At 32.8% G+C, this 24707-nt stretch overlaps 3 protein-coding genes across 3 annotated transcripts; 1 reads left to right on the plus strand and 2 right to left on the minus strand.

The window, feature by feature from the left end:
• Positions 1 to 506: 506 nt before the first annotated feature.
• LOC137808723 (AP2-like ethylene-responsive transcription factor AIL6) lies at positions 507 to 4925 on the minus strand. The gene is made up of 9 exons (XM_068609985.1): positions 4504 to 4925; positions 3829 to 4264; positions 3637 to 3719; positions 2269 to 2277; positions 2087 to 2175; positions 1845 to 1918; positions 1714 to 1764; positions 1534 to 1610; positions 507 to 1182 (listed from the first exon to the last, which is right to left on the minus strand). Exons 1-9 carry the CDS (start codon positions 4610 to 4612, stop codon positions 749 to 751), a joined length of 1362 nt encoding a protein of 453 aa, XP_068466086.1. The 5' UTR covers positions 4613 to 4925; the 3' UTR covers positions 507 to 748.
• A 5433-nt stretch (positions 4926 to 10358) lies between these two features.
• LOC137808709 (nucleobase-ascorbate transporter 11-like) lies at positions 10359 to 17825 on the minus strand. Its single transcript, XM_068609968.1, has 10 exons — positions 16274 to 17825; positions 15914 to 16011; positions 15653 to 15823; positions 15268 to 15368; positions 14776 to 14911; positions 14540 to 14590; positions 12101 to 12388; positions 11368 to 11602; positions 10979 to 11259; positions 10359 to 10894 (listed from the first exon to the last, which is right to left on the minus strand). Exons 1-10 carry the CDS (start codon positions 16959 to 16961, stop codon positions 10673 to 10675), a joined length of 2271 nt encoding a protein of 756 aa, XP_068466069.1. The 5' UTR covers positions 16962 to 17825; the 3' UTR covers positions 10359 to 10672.
• A 3868-nt stretch (positions 17826 to 21693) lies between these two features.
• Positions 21694 to 24313, plus strand: LOC137808710 (nicotinamidase 1-like). Its single transcript, XM_068609969.1, has 5 exons — positions 21694 to 21992; positions 22132 to 22315; positions 22643 to 22776; positions 23354 to 23539; positions 24054 to 24313. The coding sequence occupies exons 1-5, from the start codon at positions 21849 to 21851 to the stop codon at positions 24129 to 24131; spliced, it is 726 nt and encodes a 241-aa protein (XP_068466070.1). The 5' UTR covers positions 21694 to 21848; the 3' UTR covers positions 24132 to 24313.
• Positions 24314 to 24707: the final 394 nt, after the last annotated feature.

Below are 24707 nucleotides of genomic sequence, written 5' to 3' on the forward strand. Positions count from 1 at the left end.
TTAAAATATAGAAATAATTTTTTATTATTTATATATAATTTTAAATAAAAGTATTTATACTAATTTCACAAAGCTTATATAATTTGTTAATAGTTTGAAAAAAAAAACTATAAATTAAATATAAAGTTTTGTATAATATTTTTTATACGATAATATATATCATAGTATTTAATTTAATATTCTATTTGTAATTATTATGACACATAAATTTAAATTTTAATATTTATTTTTTAATAACTTTGACAATTTTAAAAAATTGAATTAAAGACAATATTTAAAAAATTGCACATAATTTGAATAAAATTTTACCATTTAAACATAATCTAATAATAAGTAATGCATGTAACCACTTTTTTTCCTGTATAAACACCATCTGAATCACCTGAAGTATGAAAACAATACATTTCAAATTAAAAAGACAATTTCAAGAAGACAGACTAAATTAAGAAAAAAAAACATTTTACTCAAGTAAAAACATCTCAGAAATGCAGAAAATCTGAATTAAGTTGGGAGAAGAAACAATAAAGTATTTATTATGCTGCTGCAAGTTATGAATCAATATGAAAGCTTTGAAGCTTGAAAATCCTCATCTTTGTGTTACTTACACATTCCTCTCCCTATAGTTACTATTTCTCTGATTTGGTATCTTTCATTCTTCTCAGCAAAAGGGTGAAGTTAAATTGCACCAAAGAGTATGTTTCCAATTGTTAGAAGAACAGAAAATCAGGTAGTTCATCATTTCAGCAACTTAAAAGGACTGAGGTGGCCATAAAAAGAACTCAGGAACTGGTGGAGGTGGAAGGATGCTCAGTGCAGTTGCATTGCTCACAATGGCAGCAGAATCTTGTGCCGTGCTACTTCCACTGTTTGAAGCATGAAAATGGTGGTAGAGGTTCTGAGGGTAACATGAGTTTGCAGAATCATATGGTATAGATGCAATTGGCTGAATGGCAGAGAAATTGATGGTGCTACTCTCCTTTGTGTACTGAAGTTGTTCATCAAAAGCTTTGTTCTCCAATTCTGGAGAAAGCTTCAAGCGTTTTGCTACCCCACCAACTGGAAGAGAGCTATTCAGTATACTCTCCACATCATATCTGCTCATCTCAAAATTGGTTACAGCACCTGCACCTCTGAACTTTATGGCTGCAATATCATATGCCTCTGCTGCTTCCTCTTCAGTTGCTGCAACAATGCACAACTATTCAACTTCCAGAAGTAGTAAACAAGCATTATAGAACACGGAAGTAGTAAGAGTTGTTTCAACTTTCGAGTCATGCCAATAAACCGGTGTCCAAGATTGTTAACATTGCTCATTTCTACTGTGAATGAATACTCAGAGGACTTGCTTTTTAACATTATTATGTCACGGACTCAAACTATATGATCCGTGTTTCAAAACAGTGTGTTTGGAAACACAGTAGAAACGTGAAAAACACAGTGAATTCGTGATACCAAAAACACTCTAGATGTCATTTGTGAAACATGATACTTAACCATATGACAGTGTTAAAGCAATATATAGTATAAACTTGCCAAATGTTCCCAGGTATAGATCCTTGTTTCCAGCAACTCGGCCAATTCTTGCTTGCCATCTACCCTGCTGATGATGCCTGAAGGGTCAAAAAGTTTAAAGCATAAGAGAAATAGGGAATATAATAACAAGGTAGCACATCAATACTGTGACAGACAAACTATGATTGTAATGAACAAAACCTCGTAACACCCCTGAATGCAGAAGCTCCCCTTGAAAATCCACTACTTTTCCTGCAAGAAGAGGACTGCAAATTTAGTTCCAGGATAGAAATATGGTGCTAACTATGTTTAAGTGGGCAGTGTATGCAAACCTGCGCAGTGATGCAATGAATTCTTGTTTTCCTGCATATTTCATCTCTTCCAATTCCTTTGTATAAGTGCAAATCTGAGACATCAGAGATAAAAAAAATGCTAAGGGGTAAGATCCATAATCCAATTCCTATTTCTACATTTCAAGTGTCACCAATATAAATCTATAAAACTCTATATTTGAGACATATAATACATGAACTAAGTGTTACGAGAACAGAACATTATTAAAAGTGACTATTACAGGAAAGTTGGTGGTTGCTGTTGATCCCCAGTACTTGATAGCTGCTAAATCATAAGCTCTAGCAGCCTTCTCTTCCTTGTCATATCCACCTAATAATGCATACAAACACAACAATTTATCATCTCTTAAAAGAATGAAGTTCAAAATAAGTTGGGAAAGGAGCAAAGATAAAAATTTCTTACCCAAGTACACTGTAGAAACAGTCAAAGGTCGTGTGACACAGTCATGAAGTGCACAATGTCACATTCCATGCAAAAATAAACACAAGCCAATGAAAAATCAAATTTAACCTTATGGTGGGGTCAAAATATTCAGGTAAAAACTACTTTTCTTAGCAAAAATGCAAAGAAGCAAAGGAAAAGTGATCAAATGCATGCAATGGCACCTGCACACAAGCTTTTTTTTACCCTCTTTTTGATGATCTCTTTTATTTTCGTTCCGATTCTAGCCAAAAGATAATACACGAGATGCCATCCATCTGCAATGCCCGTCTTTTCTAATAGCAGACAGACACTGAAGGACCCCATCAGGGTTTAATAGTAGCAAAAAGTTATTAGAAGAGATTGATGTGAATTTTCAAAATTTTGACTCCACAAAAGCTTAATAATCCACTAGAGCCAAATAAAAGCAGGCCAAAAATAAATGTGAAATTGCCTATTCTAATGAGGAGACAAAATGCCTATAATTTCCCTTTTCTTGAAAATGTGATTATTATAAGATATTAATAATTATAGATGTAATTTATGACTGCAAAAACATCCAAGGATCTGATAAATCCCGTGAATTTGTTTCAGAATCTAGAGGACATTATTATTTGCGGGGCCAGCACTGTGAAAAACCTTTCAGCCAACATGGGACTCTCCCCACATTCATGTAAGTGCAAATTTCAATAGTCTCTCAGAAATGATGTTATGGTCAAACCCAGCTTTCCTGGCGAATTGAAAGCAAAAGCAAAAGTTAAAAGCCAAACTCAGAATCAGAGAGGCTCTTGCATTTGGACACAAACTCAGAATCAGAGAGGCTCTTGCATTTGGACACGTCCCTTCCAAATTTGCAGTACTGAACACAAACACTGGTCTATTCATTTTAAAGTTTTAACATACATTTTAATACTTCAAAAACAAATTTTAAACAAAACAGTGACATGAGAGAGATTAGCCATGAAAAATGGCGGCACATTGGATCAAATCAACTGAGAGAAATTGCAGACCCCACAGTGACAAAACGGCGGCACATCGCATCAAATTAAATAAATCTCGTGCTTTATTTGTTCAGAACAGAAAAAATTGTATAGGAAAAAAATTACTATAAAAGAAAACCCATTTTTAGTTTCTTTTTCTTTCTTAAATCAATTTAAAAGTTTGAAAGAACTGAAGAGCAGCAAGTAAAATACTTAATAGTAACCATTAATTTAAGTGCACTTTTAGAAGCGTGCAACCCTCTTTCTCTGCATTACAATCCGTTACCCTTCTTCTGTATTGCTCCTGTTTTCAAAGTTCATAATAAATACATTTAACAAGATAATATTATATTAGAGAGAGAAGAAGAACCTTGACGCCCCTTCCTGGCCTGACCCTCTCTTCTACAGGTGTTGTCCCATAGATGGGCTTCATATCTACCAGTCCATCGATGTCTGCAGTGAAAAAAAATACAAAATTTCAATAATAGTAATAATAACACTGAACAGATTCACAGATAAAAAAAAATGGAAGGTTGATGATGGTGGTGTGGTGTTTTACTACCTCGTGACCCCTCTGTATATTGAAGTTCGCTGGCCAATGGCATGGGAAACCTTCTGCGGTGTATCAAACTCCGCCGCAGCAATGATGGTCTTTTCATGTGCAACTGCGTCACATAAAGACATAGCTCCTTTGCATGAGTCTCCCAAATGGGCACCTAACTCAGCGGGTGCAACCAGATTGGTCCTGTCAGAGGCTGAGTCATCCAACTCGGAGCCGGAGTTGGTGGAAGGGAATGCTTTGAAGTCCGGGAAGAAGTTCAGATCTTGCTGGTCCCCGAAGTAAACAGACGCAGACCCATGATCGTAAATTTGGGTCAATGAAGAATCGTCTTGTTGGGTAGTCTCTGTTTGGTTCTCAAAAAAATCTTCCATTTTGGGCTCCAGAAGTGGCTGGTTTTCAATCTCGGAATCCATCAATCCCTTGGAATTTGTCCACCCTGCAAATAAATAACAAATCTAAGTAAAATAAAATATAATAATCACACACACAGAGGAAGAACAGAGCAAGCTTACTACTCTGCATATAGAAAAGATAGTGAGAAATGAAATTGGAGATTGTGCAGTATAAATAGGAAAGGTTCACGTGGTGGGTGGGTGAGCGAGTGAGTGGGGTTGTGAAGAACACTTCCAATTCCAAAAGGGTACAAAGAAAGAGAGTGTTTTAGAGTGGCGTTACCATTGGTGGCATAAAAGTTATCGAGGAAGCAGTGAGAGGAGGAGTCAGGGGATCTGACCACTTCCACGGGAGTCAACGAAAACGTAAGCCAATTTGTGGCACCGGCCATGGTTTGTCTACAGTTCGACCAGATCAGCAAAAAAACGACAGTTTCGAACGGGTTTTCCGCCGAAACAAACAAATGACCGAACAAAAAAACAAGGCGTTGCTCAAGGCGTTGCACTGTGTATGTTTGTGTGTGAGAGAACTGTGGTGATGTTATTATCAGCCATAAACAAGATGAAAGAAAATAAAACAAGGTGTTATGGTTGGTGATGGGTTAGAATGAAATTGACCAAGAATGCATGCAAGAACAGTGTGTTGAATCAAAAAGAGTTTTGAATAAAGAGAGAGAAAAAGAAGCTTAGAAGGGAAGATGAGTTGAGTGGGAAGAGCAAGGTGGTCGCTTATAAGGGGTGAGTTTAGCGGTTTCACCTGTCAATGAGAGATTATTATTCACTATTACTTTTCACATAAAAATTTAAATAAATTAGTTTCATTTTGAAAAATCAAGTAATTATTTTATTTTACTCTTATTTATTTATTATTATTTCTCAGCAGAAGAAAATGGTCTGAAAAGAAAGAAGGCTGCGAAAGATGCGGGCTGACAAAAAATTGAAGAATTTGGCAGGGCTCCTAAGTAATTTACCAAAATAGCCTCACTTTCTTTTGTATAAATAATTATTAAATAAACAAAAAAACGTTAATTTTGGTCACACACATGTCTTGCATGCAGTTGCGACTCTTTGTTTACACTCTTTCAGTAATTACTGTATTTGGATGAATGCGTTTATGACCCTATTATCAGTAAACAAATAAAAAGTTTAAGGCATAAATATATAACATCAAAATGTACTAGTTTCATTTTTTTATTATATTATTATTATATTTTTAGATATTTTCTCTAACAAATAAGAAAGAAGAAAGCAAATTTTATTTTGAAACCACTAAATTGAAAATTCCCCTTACAAATATCATACATGGTATAATCAGTTAAATTAGTTTTCTATCTATTTGTTTATTAAGCTCAATTTAACTCCTTTTTATTTTTAAAATGGTTTAGTTTGGTCCTTAATTAATGTAACTGTTTTCTGCATAATTTAAGTGGAGAACCATAAATTAGAATGTATGATCACGTTGTTTATACATTAAAATGTATTTGAGTACTTAAAATCAAATTTTAAAAAATATTTTAAAGATATATATAAGTATTTAAATGAAATTATAATATTATATAATACTTGTTTTAAAATGTAAAAAATTAAAATTTATTTATATTATATTAAAATAGTTATACGTTATATTAATATATTATATTAAATTAATATTGATGGAAAATTATATTAAAATAATAATTATTATTAAAAATTATATTCATCCATTTTGTACACATATTTTATATTTTTATTTTTATTTTAAGTATAAAATTAAATAAGATATAAATTACTCACCTATTAGAAGCAATCAATCACATATCACAGCATCATAACACATTACAAATCATTCAATATTTCTTTATTTAAACATTATTGTCTTAATAGTATATATATTAAAAGCAATACACATATCAGTATATATAATATAAACATTAATTTTTATTAGAATTTAATCTATAAAACTAGTAACAGAAGATATAGTTTTAGTTGATGAATCTCTACAAAAAGGTGTAATAATTTGTACAAAGAAGTGCAGATGTGTGTGTGTGGCTATGGAATGAAAGTTCTGAATTGAGCTATGGAATTAAAATAACTGGCTCTGGTTTTAATTTTGTTGATGTGTAAACTTGAAGTTTGTATTCTACTGTGATCTAAAGTTGGGTTGGTAACATAAAATATAACGTATTTTGATTTTAGAGAAAAGATGAAGAAACTGAGTTCTGCATGAGATAGAGCGGTGGAAGTTCACACGTAGACGAAGGGCAAAGAGACTTGAAAACACGTAACGGTGTGGTATTTGTTGGATCGGCGGTGTAACATAACAACAACGCAAGCAAAGGTAGATTTGATTTTGATGAGATGACATAGGATTCCATCATTGCAGTTTCGAATTCAATTCATCAGATGAGACGTGGCGTTTCGTTAGGTCAATTCACAGATACAGCTTCTGTTCTTAAGTTTTATTCTGCTAATCATTCTCTCTTTTCTTCTTCCACTTCATCCTATTACTTAGTTCTACCTCTTCTACCTTTAATCTTTCATTCACTCTTTTCTTCTTCTATTGCACACTCAAATGTTATATATATATTCAACACACTTGGCAACAAACATGGAATTTATTGAACACTTGTACTCACATTATATAAGCTATAACTATAACTAGTTGAAGATATTAAATTTATGTCACATTATTATATCTATTAATAAATTTTGTCACATTATTATGACTTTTAACTCTAATATAATATTTTCTTATGTCAATGAATTATTTTATATATTGATAAAATAATATTTTATAATATAATTTGAATAGATAGAATTAGAGATAAGAGAAAGCTAGAGTCAAACATACTCAAACTTAAAGATATGAGAAACTAGGGTTTGAACAGCACAACATGCATAAGGTGAAGAGGAAAAGATAGAGTCAGATTGGTGCTAGCTTTGAGGTAAGAGAAGTTAGGGTGGCCAATGTTGTGATTGTGTACTTTTGCTAGGACTTAACTTTGAGATAGGTTGTGTCATGGAGGTAGGTGAAAAATTTGAAATCCCTAGTTGTGCCTCTCATTTTTCCAGGTAGTCAAACTAAATAGTGTTTGAGTTTTATTATTTTTTTTTATAGTAAATTTAGATTGACTACACAGCTCAACATGAAGAACGCTTTTCTCCATGAAACTCTTTAAAAAGATGTTATGTTTATATGGATATTCCATCGGGCTATATGCCATTTTCCAGAATCAATTGGTGGTATGCAAGTTAGAGCGGACATTATATGGATTAAACAATCACCTCGAGCGTGGTTTGGAAGGTTTATCTCAACTATGAGAAAATATGGTTTTAATAAAAGTAATGCAGATATCACACCCTATTCTTAAAGCATCAACAAGGAAAGGTGACAACTTTAATTGTTCATGTAGATGGCATGATTATTACTGGAGATGATACCGAAAAAATTTGAAGACTACAAGAGCAATTGGCAGCTGAGTTTGAGATGAAGAACTTGGGTTGACTCAAAGTTTTTATTGGGAATAGAGGTGGCAAGGTCACAAAGAGGCATTTTCTTCTCTCAAGAAAGTATGTGTTAGACCTATTGGCTGAGGTGGGGTTGTTGGACTGCAAACCAGCAGATACTCCAATAGTCCAAAATCACAAACTCTCACAACACATAAACCAAGTATCTGCGGATAACGAAATATACCAAAAATTGGTGGGGAAACTTATCTATTTGTCGCATACTCGCTTTGATATTGCCTATGCCATAAGTGTAGTGAGTTAATTTATGCATAATCTAATTGAATAACATATGGATGCAAGAAAGGGGTTGATGTTCTCTAAGAATAATCACTTGAATGTTGAAGGGTACACTGATGATTGGGTAGGGAATGTTTTAGACAAAAAATTCACATCAGGATACTTCACATTTGTGGGAGAGAATTTAGTTACATAGAAAAGTAAACAGCAAAAGGTAGTGACTTTGTCTAGTGCTGAAGCTAAGTTCTGGCAAAAGGACTTTGTGAACTATTATGGCTGAGAAATATACCTATTACTGATGGAGATTGACTTTGGTCCTAGTATGGAAATATACCTATTCTGTGATAATAAAACTACAATTGATATCTCACTCTCACAAAATCATGTCCAACATGATCAAACAAAACATGTGGAAGTAGATAGACATTTCATCAAGCAAAATCTTGAGGAGAAAATTATTCGATTTCCTTTTGTCAGGTCGAAAGACTAGTTAGCTGATATTTTCACAAAGGTAGTGTCCAGTAAGAACTTCCATGGCTCCCTTGACAAGTTGTGCATTAAAGACATTTATGCACCAACTTGAGAGAAAATGTTAGCCTGAATTATTAGAATCACCAAAAAATAGGAGCATTAATTGTAAATGGTTATCATATCTCTTTGATCAAGTATTTAAATTATTTATATTTAGCCACAAATTGTATATAGACTAGAATAATTCCTAAATTTTTGTCCTCCTTGTATCTATTTGCACTCTGTAATAAAGTTAGTGTTTTTTGTTTGATGATACGGATGATTATGTTTGCTTGATCTGTAGAAAATTAATGGATTTTAACTTTTAAAGAGAGATTGATTTATGTTATTATTGTTGTAATTAGTTCTACTTAACATGATAGTGGTTATTCACACTATATTTATGAAAATTTTCTATTGTGATCATGATTTTATGTTGTGTTAAAAAGAGTTCACCAGAATATGCTCAATTAAGATAGGTTAGATTTGGATTGATAATGTATTTAGTGACATCTTATTAATGCAACATAAACTTTATTTTATCATGTTTACATTCAACTACTTATCATTTACATTATATGATAGAAATTAGTTTAGGTGAAATTATATGATGGTTGTCTCAAACCAACAGAAGACATATTGTAGTATAGAAAATGTTATGCATAGTTTAAGTTATGGTCTTCATATTATGTTAGTAGGACGTAAGTATCTACACAAATGTTAGAAATTACATGCACATATGTTAGCCTTGCAGACAATTTTATTCATGAACATTATTCGTTTTATTGTTGTGTATGTCTTTGTTCATGCACACCCTGATATTTTAGTATATGAATGTATACTTAGTTCCTTTATTAATAAGTATTTTTTTTTCAAAAAAACAAAAACAATATTTTAATACATTTTGAATTTCACATAATATAAACTCTGAATCTAAAAATAGATTTTGGAATGTGAAATCCAAAATGTATTTTTTTAGGAACAAATTTGTGATTTCACCTCCCTTCTTTTTGCAACCCCTTTGAAATACATGCATTGTGCTTTCTAAATGTAGCTCAACCCAGGCCCATTGTTCTTTGTCTTCCTTTTCCTAGATTGCAAGGGGGTGTTTCTTTCTATACCCCTAATTTTTCTTCCTGCACCCTTATATTCTTTGAAATACCGGAATTATCTTTGATAATTTTAAGTGATTCTGGAAAAGGGTTCCGTAAGAAAAGGTGTTTCCGGAATAGGAGTTCCATAAGCAAAGTGTGTTTCTAAAAACCTGGAAGACATAAAACCATTCTGGAATATTCTTTCCGGAACACATTTTTTTTAATTTTTGGAATGATAAATCCAGAATTCATAAAATGTGTTACGGAAAGTATGTTCTGGAAATATTCTGAAAAGAACAATCTGGAAATCATTTTTAAAAGGGTAAAATGGTTTTTTTTTCCGAGAATAATGGGTTTCAGGAAGCCATTTGTTGGGGTGTAGGGAGAAACACCCATTGCAAGGTCTTTGGCATGTTCTGAAAGGTTTTCTTGAATGTATTTTTGCTTGAGAGGGAATAGAAGGAGGTGCACAAAGAAATTTATGGTTTGGACTTCATGGGTGCATTGAAGAGTGTAATGAATTTCAGATATGATGATGAAAGGGTTTTATTGCAAAATCTTTTGATTGGAAAAAGAAATTGAGTGACAATGAATAGAGGATTTCTTTAAGAAATTGGTGAGCAATAGTTGATGTTGTTACTGAAATTTTAACTTTAAAACATTACAATTAATTTGAAAGAACTTAGATTTAAAAGAAGATATGGAATATATAACGAAACTGTTAGCACTTCACAAGTCATTGGAGGTTTAAGCCTAAAGACTACAAATATGTTGCATTATTTTCAAAAATGATTCACTGCAACAGCAATTATCAACTGAAACTATAAATATTGAACCATTAATTGATTAAAAAAATATAAATGTACAAGTACAATAACTTCTCTTTTGTTTTGTTTTCATATCAGAAATTGAGCAGTGTAAAATAGCTATAATTCACAAGCATAATCAGTGCAAAATAGCTATAATTCACAAGCATAATCAGTGCTAAACTACTTCCTATTTGGTTGCTGTGAAATCCAAGTATATATTCTTCATGAGCTTCAATATCTTCTAAGCTCCAGTGATTAGAAGTGAATCTTAACACGAGTCCTTGGATAGAAGAACTCAGACATAAACTAATATTCAGATTCCCAAGCATTTCGCCCAACCGAAGCATCTAGCAATTTTCTTTGGCAAAGAATATGCAGATAGCAGAGAAGGATGAGTTGCAATGTCTTCAGGTCGTGACCATATATACACCCCTCGTTCTTGTTGACTTCCTGGGACAGTGTTGTCCAGTATGAATGCCACCAACAGTGTAACCACCATGTTTAAGGACATAAGACCATTGATTGCAAAATCAAGCTGAAACATTAGGGAGAGAGGAGATAAGTTCCTTCTCATACTATTTGATTTGGCAAAGGGTGTGAGAATAGAGATGGTGCTTACTTGTTTGATGCCAGAATGGAATGGTCCACTAGATGCAGCCCCATAAGGTACGAGGTAAGGTGACAGTATCAGAGTGGTTTGAGGCTTGTATTGTTGAAAATATGCAGGGATGGATAGACCAAGGAAGAGTGAAACACCAACTATTGTCATGTTCCTGAAGCTGGCACATTGACCATACTGTAAGGTTGAAAGCCCCAAAGCTGCTATAAGAGCCCAGATGAAACACAGTACAGAAGCAGCCAAAGCCTGAGGAATGGAAGCAAGTAGAGCACCCACTTTTCCTACAAATTAAAAAGGCATAGATTGGACTGTAGTAGTGGTAAAATGAAAAGGGTGTTCAGTAGTTTTGACATCAAATTATGGTTTGTCATTATGTTTTGTTGCTTTACCCATAAAGGAAAAGAGAATCATGAAAGCTGCTCCAAGTTCCACAACCCTCCTACTTGCCACCTTTGTTGTGTCAATTGTGTGAATGTTTTCTGTTAAGGTGGTTGAGCCAGTTCCCGAACCCCAAAGACCAGCCAATATACTACAGAAACCCTCCAATGCAATTCCTCTACTCACAACTCCTGGAGTTGGAGGCCTCAAATTGACTCGCAGAGATACAGAATGATAAGTTCCAACCTACAAAACCAACTTGTCATTCACTTAGTCACAATTTTATGTTGGAAATCCACATCGACTAGATATTAGAGCATTTCATAGTATATAAGTGGATGCAATTAGGTTAAGTTAGACTTAAAATACACTTCTTAACCGTTTTTTATCATCTTATTCCTTTCTTTAAACATGAAAATCCACTCAAAGGTTTAAAAGAGGTGTTTGGGTCTTAAAGGATTACCAACACCCAATTTCTTTTAACACAATAAATTTTAGAGACTCCATATGACAACCTCATTGTTCTAAACAAATGTATTACTAAAATCAGTTGATATTTGGTTGTTTTGGAAGAAGCTGGTTGTGAACACATTAGTTTGCTAAATTTTAATCCATGATACTAATTTTATTGCTAGCATTATACTAGTACAAATACACGATGTTACATTGGTTCTATAATGGTGGGATTCATAATACCATGCAGCTAATATTTTGCATTTGGAAGCATTTAAATGAATTACTTACTGAATCCACAGAAGCAACCAGTGATACTATGACCATGATTATACAAGTCCTAAAATGGAAAATAGGGAAACCCCACTGCAAAGGGTAAGGAATTCTGAGCCATGCAGAAGTTAACAACGCGTTGGATACATCAGTCCTGCAATGTTTCATGGTATAAGCATGCTTTCTGCATGCATCAGTCAGAATGTTTGAACTTGGGATTTTGGGATTGCATCCTTTGTAGTTATATGCTCCCCCAGCTGTTAAAAACGACGCATATATCCAAGTTAATGTAACACTCAAGGGAACCTGCAAATATTCCAAAGTTTGTAAACACAAGTGGTTAGTATATATTATTGGTTCAAGAACGTAACTCACTCAAAATTGAAGGGAGAGGAATTCACATAACAGAAGGGTATTTTTAAAAACAGTAACTTCCTAAAGAAATTAACATAACTGCTATTAAATAACAGAAAAATGAAATAGCAAACCTAAAAACATGGTCAAACAGTCAGTAGAAGATCCTACCACGCAACTACTGTTACACACCTTCAACACTAAGATCCCAAGTTTGATTCTTATCAATCATGGTAAGCTACTCCTGCATTGCAACCCTCCATTGCTTCACAATATCCTGCAGGTTTTAAAACTGCTACATTGCATCTTCCCTTCTATTGCTTTGGTGGGAAGTCTATTTAGAAAAAAATATTGCAGTGTTTTTTCAGACACCGCAGAATATTCCTCTGATAACCATTTCTTATGAAGCATACATCTGACCATTTCCATTATCATCTGATTCTTTCTTTCACTAACCTCATCTTTTTAGGGGTGTAAGGAACTGTTAATTGATACTTAATGCTTACTTCCTTATAAAACATGGTAAATTGTTTTGAAGTGTACTCCTTTCCAGTCTTGTTGGACCTTAAAGCTTGAATTATGTAGCAACTTTACTGTTCAATCCATTTCTTAAATCTCCAAAATATACATGCAGCCTCTAGTTTAGACTAGACAAAGTAAATCCAGCACACTCTATGAAATCATCAATCAATAAAGATGATGTAATATTTACTCCCTTTAAGTGAAGTAGTCCTTTGGGATCCAGCCAAATCTGTGTGAATCAGTTGCGACTTCTTTGTTGGTCTCCAAGTTTCTTGTTTGAATGGTAGTCTTGCTAGCTTACAATATTGACAAGCCTCACAGGTTGGTAATTCAAAACCCAAGTGAAGTCATGAACCAACTTCTTTCGTTGCATATTCAAGACAACTAGATGTATGAAAATGACTCAACCTTTTATTCCAAACCTCTGTATTGTTTACAGTAGCTGGATAAGTAGCTTGCCTCTCCTCCACCAGATCAATTGAGAAACTTTTCTCTCTCATTTTGATACTGAAATTTTCTTTGTAATCAACATCTTTAATCAAAATGTTTATTTTCAAAGATGACCTGCAATCCCTTCTCAATCAATTGACTCGCTTAATAATATATTAATTGGGGAGATTCAATATCAATGAGTCATTAGCAAACCAATACAAGAGACTAGAACACCATCTCTAACCCAAAATCTTAAGATGGTGAGTTTGTAGTTTTTCTCTTTGTATATTGCTCATCTTGCTCATTCTTATCCAATTTGGGCCTTCCAATTCACTAACCTATATAGGTTTGTGTAGTTTTTCTTCTTATAAATTGTTCATCTTGCTACCCAAGGTGAAACTTTCAAAGCAAACTTCAATTCATAACATTGTTGCATTTTTCACACTTTACATTAGGTCTTCCCAACATTTGAAAGGAGAATGACTCATTTTGGCACAATGTTTGCAATGAGGAAAACTAAACCAGATATTGCCTTTGACTTTCTTCCTTTCCTTTCCTTGTGATTTTTAATGTGAGCCATTGGATTGGTTGGTAGAGGACAAACTTAGAAGTCTCTTCAACTATTTCCCAAAGATTATTTTTCTCTAGGTGTGCCTTCATTTTTGCTGTTCATTCAGATCATCAAACACAAGCATTGCTAGTATTGTGTAAGAAGTTTCCGAATTCATCTATTTGATAAATTGAACCAAAATGCTAGCCTTATATGGTGGGTTGCACTGGTTCATTCACATTCCCTCTAACCACCCATTGGTAGAAGAAACTTAAGTCACTAAAGAACCGGAGGGAGAGAAAGTCACTAATTTATTAAATAATAATTTGTTTAAATATAGATTTGTAACATAAGGAAATTTTTAAAAATAGTAACTTCCTAAACAATAGTTATTAATAATATTTTTGAAGAATGAGTTTAAGTTGTAAAATATAGTATGGTCTAATATGTATTAGAATCAACTTAGTGTAATCTTGAATTGAAAGTTCAATGGTATTCAAGATCCAAGACTTATCAAGCACATGAATTATACATAGTGTATGCCATGTCTTAAGAGAAACCAAAATCAAATAAGGAACATGTTAATTCAAGATACTTACTGCATAAATTCGAAATGTATGATGTCCAAAGATAGATATTCCTCGAAGATGCTTCAAATAAGAAATAGATGAAACAAAGATGAGTTTGAGAAAACAACTAAAACCATTTCATTACAAAGAATGAAACAACTGAAACACAGAAAGTCTTTTTAATATGTAAAGAACTTTACAGCCATTACAAAGACTTTTCATACACCAGATTATTCGATATCATTGCTTCTTGAAATACTACTCACCAGTGTGAATATTAGAACTAGTGCTATCTGCGGAATGCTAATTTCCATGCAAGTGCCAGCTTGCGGAAAGCCATAGCTGAAGAATGCTAAACCAACAGCTGCAACAGTTGGAGCTACTACAATTGGGTTGATGATCCTATGACAAGTCGTTAAAAATTAGCACATTAGACTCATGTCTTGATAGCTTTTGCAATCAGTTCGTTCAGAAACGCTCTCTAGAAGCTCTACCAAATGCCCCCAATAATTGTGTAGGCTTATTCTGTTCATAATTCTTTTCTAGATGCCTAAACTATGGTATATGTTCTAAGAGCCATGTTAGAAACAATAAGCCTAAAACAGGACATTATGCATCTTTTTATCTATTAGTATTATGTTAATGGATGACATTTGTTTAAATTAATTATTTAACAGCATAGCAGCTTAACAAACTAGCAAAATAAACTAAATAAAAATGAAAAGATGAAATTCGAAAGATCACATGCAACTTGTTACCTGAGAAGAAGAGACATTAAACCACTAAGTCCCAGGATACATTGGAATACTGAACCAACAATTATAGCTCCTTGGAGCTCCCTCATTATGTGCCTAAATTTCTGCAGTTATTAGCAGAGATTAATATGGAAACTGGAATCAAAGCAAATAAGACTAGTGAACAACAATCCCATTCACTGGGTTGATCCATCAAAACAGAAAGAAGCAAAAAGGAAAGACCATTTTGGTGATTCAAATAGATAATGCTTGAACATGGGTATCACGTAAGTTAACATGTCCTGACATAGTTTAATTTAGCAGGATTTAGATTACTTGATATAACTTTACAAGCCTGAAAGGGCTCAAGGACAATATATTGATATTTTCTATCAATTATGGAACTTACATGTTGTGTTAGATTTCGAAATTCTTCAGCATTTATGATAACCAACGCTGGTGCCAAATACACAAAGGAGCTCCCTTGAACTAAAGGTAGTCTTGTGCCTAAGTAGGAATGCAGTATCGTTGTGACTCCGGAAAGAAACATCATTGTTGAAATTACACTTGCAGTATCGTTCTGCCATCAATGATGTAAGTGAATACATGTGAATATGGAAAAGTATCATATCAGCTTTTCCTAGGACCATTACATAAAGGCATTTCTTACATCTGTTCCACCCATGGTTGGCACCATGATTAACGGGATTAATACTAGCGACCCAACCAACGATAGGTAGTGCTGCAGGCCGTAGTATATAAGAGGAACTGCAGTTAAAGATAGATCAATAAAAAGAAGTAATAAATGTTTAGCAAAATATGAACTAATTAACCCTTGCTAATAGTATCATAGTAATAGTGATAGTATTTTGTTAATAAAAAATGGGCAAAGGAAAGATTAACAGAGCCTTTATCAAACAAAATCTATGTAGCACAGACAAGGAAAGTGGAAAGTTGCATTGCAGAAAAAATAGTTAGCATTATAACTTAAGATGTGATGTGAGAAACAGAAAATTGAATTGAAACTAACCGAGACCCGGATTTTCTGTGATCCCATACTTCAATCCAGATGCTCCCTGCCATCCTCTACCAGCAGGTTCCTCCCCCTCTGGAAAGAGATTCACCTTAACATCTTCAGCTACTCCTTTCTCCTTCTTCTGTTCGGGAAGAGGAGCAACTGCAGAAACTCCATGGCTATTACTATCCCGATTCATATTCACCATCACTCCATTAGCACCACCATGACCAGCCAAAGCCAAAGCAGGGTCGTCATCCCTGTTTTTCCTTGTCTGGTTTTGACTCCACATTGCCCCATTCCACTCTTCCTTTGACCTCAAAACTCTCTCATTCTCACTTCTCATGTCTCCGTGCTTGGACACAAAAACCGGTTCAATCTCATTGTCCCTGTTAGGCCTCGCCAACCCCAGCACCGGATCAATCTCTATCTTGGGAGAGGACCCTCCTTCTCTCTGATCATCAACACTCTTCACATCAAACCCAACACTATCAAACTTCTCACTGGCACTGGTTCCAGCTTCCCCAGAATAATCAGACACAAACCCGGTTCTCTTAGCCCACGACCTCAACTCTTTAGGACTGTGATCACTTTTTGGCACAAAGGGCTCAACTTTGGCAGCACCAACATCAGGTTTCTTGCCAGTGCCACCCTCCATAGCCTTGCCCCTATCCAAGAACTCCGAACTCGACCCAGTTTCCATTGAACTGTTTTCTTTCAAAAGATGGGTACAGACAATTGAAACAAGTTGGATTCAACCCAATATAGCATAGAGAACAAAGATGAAAGCTTTGCAACGTGACAGAACAAACCAGAGGCTTCACATCACCGCAAAGAGCCAAATTCCGGAGAGTGAGAGAGTAGAAGCAAAGAAACAGTATGTGGAGAAAAGACAATGAAAGAAAACCATCACAACAACGTGCTTTGGTGTAGCGATTAACGGTCAGTGTTGAAGGAAGGACATTCTGAGACATATCTTATCTTCACTTCAACTCATTGCAGCTCGCAAGTTGCTATCAAAGGAAAGCATGAATGTGAGTGTGTGACCTTAATCACATAAACGTCTCTCTGGCATGGCCACTTGATGTTGACAAAGGACCTAGCCACCCAAGTTTGAAGCTGAATTTTCAAATGAAAGGGTAACATAAAACATAACACTCCTGCAAAAAGTTCAACCTTCATTAATTGTTTTCTACTTCTTCTTCTCCTAATACTCTTGAAGGAAATAATAGTAAACGATCTCCAGTTTTCACTGCATTTTGGTGGAAACCAGTACAACAGGTCCTTGTGAATCACTTTGCTTCAAATGGAAGTTTCTTATTCTTATTCTTATTCTCTCAGTATTTCTTTCAAGGATGAAGGGGAGAAATTGAACAGTTTTGTGACATTATTACAATGATGATTATACGGTGGAAAACATAGAATTAAATGAGTAGGTCCCAATCCATTGGTGTTTTTGGAAAGAGAGTTTGGAACTGTGGAAGCCAAAGTTCAGTGTCACAGTCAATTGGATCATACTAATATTTTAGTTATATAGATTTGAATGATTGAATGATTCAAGTGGCCTATTTGAAGAGGGGTTACTTGCTTGTTTATGGCCACATTCAGAGTGTTGTTGAGATAACGTTGTCTCTCTCACTCTCTCTGTAAAGTCCTCGCCCAACCCAAAAATGTAGTTTCTGAATAGTATGTACCACATCTTTATGCATCACCTAATCACATGCCAAATTTTAGCTCTATATTTTATCAACTTTCATGGGGTAGGAACCACGAAGTCTAACTTTTTCTTTTTCTCCGATGTCTAATGAGTAGGTATCATATTGGTTTAAAAAATTTATTTCTTATTTTTTAATTATAATAAAAATTTATACAATAAGTTTAACTTTTTAAAAAATTAATGTATTTATCATTTTAAAATTATGATATAACCGTACTAGAATTGTCAGAAATTCAATAAATATATTTTTGATACATATATGATACAGACACGCTATTTAAGAAGTTTGTCTGAGTCTTATATATTCTTAGTGTAAAGATGATATTGATGATATTGCTTAATTCTTATTAAAAATAAATTTAGTCGCTATGTCATCTCTACTAGAAAGTATGTTTGGATTAATTTAGAATTTTTTTTTCTGGTTGGTATGGATTATATGGAGTAAGTGGTGTGTAAATATGTTATAACTTTTGTATTACTGAATTTAAAGTGCAAATAATAAATTGTACATATTTAATATTACTAGAAATCTAATTAAGGGCTAAAACAAAATATGCACATGAAAAAAAAAAGTTATAATATATAAAACAAATAGAATATGTGATTTTATGTGTTATAGTATTCTGATCGATATGACATATGTTAATTTTTATAATCAATATGTAATAATATATTTTATTACAAAAAATTATCGATAAATTTGTATTTTTTAATTATTGGCGAATTTACTAATGGATATGTGTTTGTATACTATCGATAAATTTTTCGTTAATCATTTTCATTTATTAACGAAATTTTAACATTATTGACAGTTTTAGATGTCGATAAAACTAGCTTTTTTTTTATATAGTATACGAAGAATATTTCTCGCTCTATATTTTATTGATAATCAATGTAAACTAATAATGGTTTCCATCATTTTCTTTTGAATATTTTCCTTCTTTTAATGGATTTTTTTAATTGTATAGCATTGGTGTAAGATAAGGTGCTAATTTAGTTAAAATTATAATACATACAACTATGCATTTTTCACATCTAATTTTTTTTTAAAAAAAGTAAATTTTGTTGATAATTTGTTAATTAATATTATATTTTCAAATTTGCCTCTAGTGTTTCTAGTAAGTTTTCGAACATTTGACTAATGTAATAAAAATACTAAACTGATTAAGACAATTAAGATAATATTATAAGATATCATAAATCTCATAAACTTTTCATTATATTCTAAGCCTTGCTTAGTCTTCAAACCGTAATGATTCTTCTTTACGCACTAAAAGTCAAGCCGAATCATAAAACAAAGTCTATGGTCAATCATTCTCCTTTATCAAATCAAAATGAAATTCTTAGAAAAAAGTTTGATGAATAGTTTCAAGGTATAATTGAAAAAAAAAACGCAATTATAATTCAAATTTATTATTTTTTATGAAAATAATTTTTAGACATGCTAAGATTTCTTTTATGATATAATCCTAATCTTATTTTTTTTATTTGTTCCAAATTCAAGTCCATTAAGATGATATTATTAGGGTTAATCATTACATCTGAAGTATATGAAGTATATTGTTGGTTTTGAAACTCAGAGTCTTGTCTCAGTTTTGTCTTTAAAATAAATCTTAAAGGATTAAGGGAGAAATGTGTATATAAATTGATATTGACTTCAACTCTTAAACTATGTGAGATTATATTAGACGTACCGAACCAAATCTCAATCAAGAGTTAAGAAAATGAGCTTTCAATACACACAGACAACGCCAAAGATTCATTAAGATAACATTCTTAGAGTCAATCACTGCCTCCGACGTATTGTCTGTTTTAGAAATCAGAACTTCATCCTAATATTATCCTTAAAAGAAAAGACATCTCACGAAGTTAGGGAAGAAAGATGTATATAAACAACTTAAACTCCTTTTCTCATAACATGCATTTTATAAAAATCATATTCTATCTGAAATATTTCCACTCTTTAGAAATGGGTATATGGTAGTACATTCAAGTATTAGATTTGATGAATTTGAAAAAGAGGAAAAACATAGTCAGATTTAATTGCATTAATTTTTTAAATTTTATTATTTAACTAGTTTGATCCCAAAATTTAATTATAATCAAACAACAACGTCAACATGTGCGATCCATAGATAAAATGGAAGGGTGATTTTTTTTAATTAAAAATATATAATACGATCTTACCGAGAATAGTAAAAGATTGATGGTCGAATTATTGGTGAAGTTTGAGGGAAGATCCACACCTACAAAAAATTATTTGACCGAACTAGCCAAATTATAAAATATATAAATAAAAAATAATAAGAGAATTGACTTAGTACTCTTATATAATTAACTTGTATTCATAAACTTTTGAACTTATACTAAAATATTTTTAAAAAATGATTAATTATTAAATATTTATCATTCACTCTATTTATCTATTTTATATTATCATATATATATATATATATATTTCCGTAATTCTTGAATAGTGGTAGATACACTAATATGATATAGTATAATAAGTAATTGATTAATAAATATCTTAAGTTAAACTATTTTGTTCAGAATTAATGTATGAATTTATTTTAAGGAAAGATAAGTTAGTACCACTTAAACCAACAACAATTTCTTCATAAATTTTGTTTGACTGTTTAACTGTTACGTGCTTTCTAATCCTTTAATTTAAAAATAAAAACAAAATTGCAAGGGCAATTGCTTCTTGCCCACCATATTACTGTACCCAATCACAGAAGAAAAACCGAAAACATTCTTAAAAAAATGGGGTACATATAAAATTACATTCCAATCCTCTTTTCCGGAACACAATAATCTCTTTTGGATAATTTTTTTCAGAATGTATTATTTTCAGTTATAGATTTTTTATCCAAAATGGGATTTTGATTTTTTTTTTGGATTTTTATATCCGAAACACAAAAATTTCTTCCAGATTTATTTTTCTAGAATATATTATTTTCAATTTCGGATTTTCATTTCCGAAATAAATGATATTTTTAGAATTTTTGAAATTATGTTGGGTGCAGGTTGAAAAGTGGTGGGTGCAGGAAGCATACAAAAATTTGATAGCTGCTTCTTCCTGCACCTCCATACCTTCTTCTCTCACCTCCATAGATTTTCATATTTCCAAAACTGCCCCTCTGTAATATTCCGGATTACATAATCTGAAAGTCATTTTTCAAATTTGTAATTAGCTTCCGGATTATATAATCTAGAAGTCTTTTTTCATATGTATGATTATTTTTCGGATTACATAATCTGAAAGTCTTTTTTAATTTCCGAATTATGTAATCTAGAAGTCCTTTTTCAAATGCGTTTCCAGATTACATAATCCATAAATTATTGGGTAACACAAGAAAGATAAAAATGTATTTTCATATTGTATATGGAGGTGCCAGAAGAAGATACGAAGATAAAGGAAGGAAGGAAGAAAGAGTCTACATAATCGTGACGTAGTTGATGTGCCAGCTGAATTGCGACAGCCTTTGAAAAAGATACCCAAAGAGAGAGAGAGAGAGACTTTTGCAACCATTTAAGTTAACTTGTCTTTTCTGAATTATTTTCCTTCTCTAAGATTCGTGGACAGTATCATTTAAAATACAAAATACTAAATAATTAAAATTTTAGTAACTAATAAAGTTTAACATTAATAAAATATATCAGTATATACACTAAATTAATAAATATTAATTACTTAAAACTTTAACGAGTCCTCATAGTATTTTATGATCACGGGATAAGTATTGAAGAGAGGTGAATAAAAAAGTAATATTTGAGTAGCAGAAGAAATGCTTTAGTTGAAGATTAGAAGAAAATTAGTTTGGTGAAACGCATTAAGAATCTTGACTCAAACAACACGGTTTCAGAAACATGGTTTCTTCCAACACTGTGGAGCTTCTCAGAGAGGAGATCCCCGTCAAACAACAACCTCTCACGTTGTCGGAAAACATCAAAACCGGCCTCGTACTCGTCGACGTTGTCAATGGCTTCTGCACCGTTGGTGCTGGCAATTTGGTAAATAATTTGTGTTTTTTTGTTTCTTGTAATAACTTGGCAAAACCATTCCATGAACAACGATTCTCCCTTTGTCTGTTTCGTCGTCGTTTTTTAATTAATTATTACATTTTGTTTATAATATTATTGTATTGCGTAGGCGCCGAAAGAATCAGATGAACGAATTTCTGATATGGTGAAGGAATCTGTGAGGCTTTCCAAAGCGTTCTCTGAGAGAAACTGGCCAATTTTTGCTTTGCTTGATTGTCATCACCCCGACAAACCCGAACCTCCTTATCCACCACACTGCATTATAGGATCAAACGAAGAAAAACTCGTCCCTGGTAATTTCTTCTTTTAGGATTTATTTCACATACTTTTTTTATACTAACAATTGTTTACTTTTATTGTAATTACTTTAAAAGTCATGTATGACTCTTTATATTAGATTGTTGGTGTAGTTGGACTTAGTTTTTGGTAAAGACGTGTTGGAATGGTATCTTTAAAAAGTGACATAATTTATGGGTCGAAACAAATAGAAAGGAACAAGGAGAACTATCTGTTTTGTTCCTTTAGTGTGATAAAGGCTACCTTATTTACTTTTTCCTATTGGGTTGTTTTGAGGATGTGTGCTTATTAGATTTCTGATTTGGTTGCCTTTGAGTTTATAGATCTCCTATGGTTGGAAAATGACCCCAATGCAACACTCAGACAAAAAGAATGCATTGATGGATTCCTTGGGTCAACTGAGAAAGATGGTTCTAATGTCTTCATTGATTGGGTGAAAAGTAATCAGATAAAACAAGTAAGTCTTTCCTTTGAAATTGGTTACTGTAAAAATTTTAAGCAAAAAAGTGGTAAGAGTTATTGGAGTAACTAATGTTGCACAAGAAACTTTTCAGTTTTGAAACAGGTGGTTTAAGATCAGTTTTGATGTTAGGGTTGATTATGATGTTTTAGTTTTTACTTTCTGGTTATGATTCTATTAGTTATATATATTTTCTTCACGGGTACAAATCTCTGTAGTTTTATATCTGTTCTGTAACCAATATCTTATTAAGTGAAAATACTCGAACCGATTCTTAATAAAATATCTGGACAATTTACTTTTAATAGTAGAAAGAAGATTATAGGATTAAAACTCACATGAAAAATATGCAAATTAATACTCACTGATAGGGATCATAACTAAATAGATAAAAGTATAGGGACTATTAAAATCTTTTACACTGATACTGTGTCAAAATAAAATATTTTCTTTCCTATTTGTCAAAATTGTCTAGACTTGTTCTTGGAATAGGTTGACATATTTTGGATATTATTTTCATCAGTTCATGAGATTTTTGTTGGGGTTCTAAGGGTCTGGGTTTTTCTGGTTGCAGATTTTGGTTGCTGGGATATGCACTGATATATGCGTGCTGGATTTTGTTTCTTCTGTCTTGTCTGCAAGAAACCGTGGTTTCCTTTCCCCTCTGGAAAATGTGATAGTGTCTTCCCAAGCTTGTGCTACTTATGATTTGCCATTACATGTTGCCAAAACTAACAAGGCTTTTGTATCTCATCCACAGGTATTTTGGTGAAATTGAAGTTTGGCTCTTGTTGGAATACTTTATTTTTTTAATGTTTCTTTGCTTGAATTTATATCTTAATTGCCTAAACATCAGCCCTCAGCCAGAAGACAATTTAGCTATTCTTTCTAGTGTTGGTTATGATTATTGTGAGCCTTGCTCCTAAATTATTTTTCAGAGTTGACTTGTATTGCAGAAATGATAAACTTAATCTTAATAGCTTGGAAAAAATGTATCCGTTCTCTTTTACTATATGACAATGAACACTTCGTAATAACCTCGATAGTTATGAGTTCTGATACCTTTTCCAGACCCTATTTTGCTTACCTCTGTGGTGCTAGGGAATAACTTGTGTCAGCACTAACATGGTTTGTGTCTGTGACAGACAAATTGCAAGCAATTGTCATGCTGATCTTACATGATAAATTAAAGAAATTCAAACAGACATTTCTGATAAAATGGATGAATATTTTCAATGCTTATTTATGAATTTATTCTTGTTTCTATACTGCAGGAGTTGATGCATCATGTTGGCCTGTACATAGCCCGTGGAAGGGGAGCAGATATAGCTTCAGAGGTGTTATTTGATTAATTGAGGGATGTTACTGAATGATTGAAAGATCCTTGTGTTGTTATATTTAAGGAATTAAAGATTGAAAATATTGAGAGCATTCAAAATTAAGTGTTATATGTAAAGAATTGATAACTACAAGAGAATTGAGCACTCGAAACTGATCCTAAATAAGAAAAAAAATGGTATACTTGACAGCACAATGCTATTATTACTCGAGTTTCTACTTAGATTTCATTAGATTTGATTTTGATAGAATTGGTTTTGAATTACAAGTCTTGGTTGGGATAACTATGAATTAATTGATTCAAGACTCTTCTAGCTTGTAATTTTTGAATGAATTCTAGATACACGGTTATGTTAATATTGGAAAGAAAAGTTTATCATCAGAAATATCATTTGGCTTAGGATTGTCTTCCCTAAAGAATACAATTTGGTTTTCGCATGATTGGGATAGACACTTAAAATAATCTTGCTGAAATGGACTGCGCTGGAGAATTTGTATTGCTGTTGGAACAAGCTATACAATGAAAATTTGTTTTCGTTGTTATATAGAGAAGTTATAGTTACGTGATTGGCTATTTATTTTGTCTTTAA

This window comes from Phaseolus vulgaris, chromosome 3, assembly GCF_000499845.2.
Source record: "Phaseolus vulgaris cultivar G19833 chromosome 3, P. vulgaris v2.0, whole genome shotgun sequence".
In the NCBI taxonomy this organism is placed as follows: Eukaryota; Viridiplantae; Streptophyta; class Magnoliopsida; order Fabales; family Fabaceae; genus Phaseolus; species Phaseolus vulgaris.